The following is a 4,612-nucleotide window of genomic DNA, read 5'->3' on the forward strand; positions in this document are numbered from 1 at the left end:
TGTTTAAGTTATACTACGTGTACATTAAAATTAGTAACAAATAAATTATTAGTATAAAATATATGTTAAAATATAAATATATATTAAAAATAAATTAAATTACATATATATTTATATACAAATATATTAATGGCTGATTTTAATTTACAAATAATATTTTTTGTAGTTATTTTTATACGAAGTTAATAATCAATAATTATTAGATAACTTAATAAATTTAACTAAATAATAATCTAACAATTATCAATTATCAACTTTATACAAAGATAATTATATGTAAATATTTACTAGAATTAATATTCTAATTTCTACGACCAAATTGAAAGACCTTAAGCACAATCCTGAAATTATGTAACGTCTGCACCAAACTATGATTGACATAGTATTTTTCCTTAGTTTATGTCTGGTGAGCCTTTTCTGAAGCATGTTGTTAGGAACACATAACAAATGTTACAGTAGCTTCTGTCCACAACTTTATCAACATAATCATTCACGTCTTCACGGTCTAATATGCAGGCTTATGACTTATGAGTTATGAATTTATGATCCATTTATTAGTACTATTTTCGATATTATCATACTAAATTAATTAATCTACCATATATATATATATATAGACTCTGATCTGCTTGAAATATAAACATCTTTTAGTATTGATACCTACCCCCCCCCCCCCTAAAAAAAAAGACCTATCAGTTTTAAAAAAAATTGTTAAAAACCCATTTTATTATATTGATACGTCTTTAAAAAATGGACTGATTAAAAATCAGTGAAACTTGTTGAAATTGTTAGAATTTTATTGGAAAATTAGTTTTAAAAAATTAATTTTTTTTATAAAAAATATACATTATATAGATATATTATTTTATTATATTTAATTTAATTTTAATTAAATTTTGATTGAATTTTTAAACCACTAAATATTGCTAGTGCCACACAATAATCCGAGATTACAGAGAAGATGAAGAATATATTTTATGCTAATAGGAGGAGATTGTTAATGTTACAAGTGTGAGGAGTATTGAAGTTAGTCCCACATAAAAAAAAAAAAAACAAGAAAGAAAGAATGAGGAGTTTATAAAATGAAAGACATGTTAACTTACTACCTTAAGGTTTTGAGTTGGATGTGGTGTCTTGTCATCTTATGTTATCTCACTTGATTCCTCTCCAAAATCTCCTTGGTGGTCGAGAGCTCTCCACGGTTGGCCCAACAAAGTGGTATCAGAGCCGACAGTTAAGTAGACTGCAAGTAAAACCAAGATTGTGCCTTGCGAAGGAGATAGAACTTACTAGAAGGGCAATGATATCCTGGAGGTGGTTTCATATAGACTTTCTTTTTCAAATTCCCATTAAGAAATGTATTTTTCGCATCCATCTGATTGAAAGACCATTTTTTAACCGCAGCAATGGCAAGAAGAGCTCAAACAGACGTAAGACGAGCGACAGGAGCAAAAGTATCTTCATAATCAATACCATACTCTTGTGTACATCCTTTAGCAATCAATCGTGCCTTATAACGATCAATAGAACCATTAGAGCGAGTCTTGATCTTATATACTCATCTACTATCCACAACTTCTTGACCAGAAGGAAGATCAACCAAATCCCAAGTGTGTGCTTTTTCAAGTGCCTGAATTTTTTCCTGCATTGCTTGCTGCCAATTTGGATTGGTAAAGGCTTCTCGAAATGACTGAGGTTCATGATGGTAAAGAATAGTAGAAAAACAGTGATAATCAAGAAGATGAGGAGGTGGATTTCTTACCCTAAAAGGACGGATGGAAGAAGGAGGCCTGACAGCAGGAGCAGGAGCAGGAGCGTCATCCGGTCTAGAAGCATTAGAAGATGGAGAAGACGGAACAGGAGGAGCCTCGAGGAGTGGACTTGAGGTAGACCCTGTAATATCATCACTAGGAAAGAGATCAATATCAGAATCAGTAAAAAACGGTGACAGAGTAGAAGGAATGGACTCAAAAGAGGAAAAGCTAGAGAACATGTGATGCCCTCAAAAGACAACATGACGAGATATATGAATGCAGCGAGAGATAGGATCCTAACAACGATAACCCTTATGTTCATAACCATAACCAAGAAAATAGCACATGCGAGCCCGAAGTTCAAACTTGGTGTATTCATGAGGCTGAAGAAGGATAGAACAGACACAACCAAAGACACGAAGAGAACTGTAATCAGGAGGAGTATGATAGAGATGCTTAAAGGGAGTAGTGTTACTAAGAATAGAAGAGAGGAGTCTATTGATAACATGAACAACAGTGAGAACAGCTTCACCCCAAGCACGCTCAGGACAGGAAGAAGAAATAAGCATTTCACGAACAGAATCAAGAATATGACGATGTTTATGCTCACCTCTGCCATTTTGTTGAGAGGTACCAGGACACGAAAACTCAGACAAAGTACCCTGTTCAGCGAGAAAATCTAAAAATTTGGAGTCACGATATTTCATAACATTATCCCGGCATAAGATTTTATTAATGACCTTTGAAAACTGAGTTCGAATCATAGTGGCAAAGTTAATATAAATATGAGGCAGCTCATGACGATTAGTCATCAAATAAACCCAAGTAAAGCGTGAATAATCATCAATAAAGACTACAAAGTATCGAGCCCATTCCATAGAAGCGGTGGGAGTGGGCCCCAAACATCAGAATGAATAAGATCAAAAAGAGAGCAAGCAATAGAGGAATTATTATAAAAGGATAAGGCAGGTTATTTTGTAGTTTGACAAGAAATACAATCAAAAGACTCATTTTGAGTTTGACCTAAAACACCTGTAGACATAAGAGGACGCAATTTGTTTAAGGAGCTGTAGGCAAGACGACGGTGCCACAAGTGAAGAGGAGATGGAGAGGAAATAACACAGAGATTTGACAGATAGGGAACATGAAGGTTCTCGAGCTCAAACAACTGTCCGACCTTACAACCAGTCCAGATGATCTTTTCCGTCCGACGATCTTGTACATGACAACCAGAAATAGAGAAAGTGACATCAAAATTGAGTTCAATAAGTTGACTGACAAAGATAAGGTTAAAATTCAATTTTGGAATAAAATAAGTATCAGGAAGATGAATATTGGACTGTGAAATAAACCCTTGATGTGTTGCATGCAGGAGGGAACCATTAGCAGTGTTAACAGAAGGTGCATTTGTGGTGGTAGACAATGACAAGAAAAGATGACGCAAAGGAGACATATGATTAAAACAACCAAAATCAATATACCATTTAGAATTACCTGGAGGGGTGAAAAGAGTAGCAGGGGTATTACTAGAAAAAGAGAGAAGTTGCTTAAGAAGAGATTCAATGTTTAATGGAGAGACAGAAGGAGTGTTGAGAGAGGTAGAAGGGGTGGACTCAGTGGCAGTAGCAGCAGTAGAAGCAGGCACATGCAGAGAGTTGTTGGGACGAGGTTGATACTTGTGCTGATCCGAACGCGGTGGCCTAGTAGGACAGACAGTAATCAAGTGACCCGAGAGCTTACAATAATGGCAGAACAGTTTTGGACAATTGGACCCAATGTGACCTTTTTGTTTGCACTTACGACATTCAATAGAGGAACAATCGGGGAAGGAATGCCCAGGACGGTTACAGTTTTGACAGATTTTGTCCTTTCTCTCGGTGGCTGCAAAGGCAGTTTCACTCTTATAACGAGTCAAACCCAAGCGTGTTTCTTCAGACTTAAGACGAGGAAGAGCATCTTCAAGACTAAGTAAGGATTTCTGATGAAGAAGAGAAGCCCTGACTGGCTCATAATCATCAGTAAGTGCCATAAGAAACTGTATGAGACGTGTCCGATTCCTATAATCCTCATATGCCTTAGCATCAGAAGAATTTTTAAGAACAGGCTCACAAGAGGTCAGTTGATCCCAAATAATTTCCATTTGAGCAAGAAAATCAAAAACCGTTTGGCCACGTTCTTGCTTAAGGCTACGAAACTCTTTTAGAAGTTGGTATTGATAAGAGAGATCATAAATAGTGTAATGTTTGGCCAAACGATCCCATACCTCTTTAGCAGTTTCAAAACGTCCAAACTGTAAATGAATGCTAGGAGTAGAAGTGTTACGGAACCAGGTGATTATTTGATGATTTTTACTATCCCAATCTTTCAACCTCTCTGCAAAGTCCTTCTCAACATCCTCCTTAGATTTGGAGACCCCATCTTGGGATTTGTCACTCACAGTTTGCTTAACAGGACAAACAATATCACCAGTCACATATTGCCATAATTTTCGCCCTTTAAGAAATTCTCGCATAGCTTCAACCCAATGAGCATAGTTGGAGCCGTTAAGGATAACAGGAATAAGCTGAAAAATATCTAGTTTCTCCATAACAAAGGTAAAGAGGGTAGAAACTGCAAATTTAGGACCGAAAACGAAAAAACAGAGGACAAAATCGAAAATAGCTCACCAAAAAACCTTAGAGAGGGTCCCACGTGTCCGCCACGTCAGCACCACGTTAGCAAGAAGAGAACACGTGGCGACGGCTGAAGGAGGGAGGAGACACGCTGGCGCTGAGCTGGAAACGCAGGTCAGAGTGACAGGTCGAACTGGGTCGGACGCGGGCGGTTTGTTGGGAGGGCTGCGACTTGACACGTGGAGG

At 37.0% G+C, this 4,612-nt stretch overlaps 1 protein-coding gene across 1 annotated transcript; it reads right to left on the reverse strand.

The window, feature by feature from the left end:
• Positions 1-1,558: 1,558 nt before the first annotated feature.
• LOC130979796 (uncharacterized) lies at positions 1,559-4,341 on the reverse strand. The gene is made up of 3 exons (XM_057903343.1): positions 2,787-4,341; positions 2,065-2,433; positions 1,559-1,893 (listed from the first exon to the last, which is right to left on the reverse strand). The coding sequence occupies exons 1-3, from the start codon at positions 4,339-4,341 to the stop codon at positions 1,559-1,561; spliced, it is 2,259 nt and encodes a 752-aa protein (XP_057759326.1).
• Positions 4,342-4,612: the final 271 nt, after the last annotated feature.

Source organism: Arachis stenosperma, chromosome 5 (assembly GCF_014773155.1).
Source record: "Arachis stenosperma cultivar V10309 chromosome 5, arast.V10309.gnm1.PFL2, whole genome shotgun sequence".
Taxonomy (NCBI): domain Eukaryota; kingdom Viridiplantae; phylum Streptophyta; class Magnoliopsida; order Fabales; family Fabaceae; genus Arachis; species Arachis stenosperma.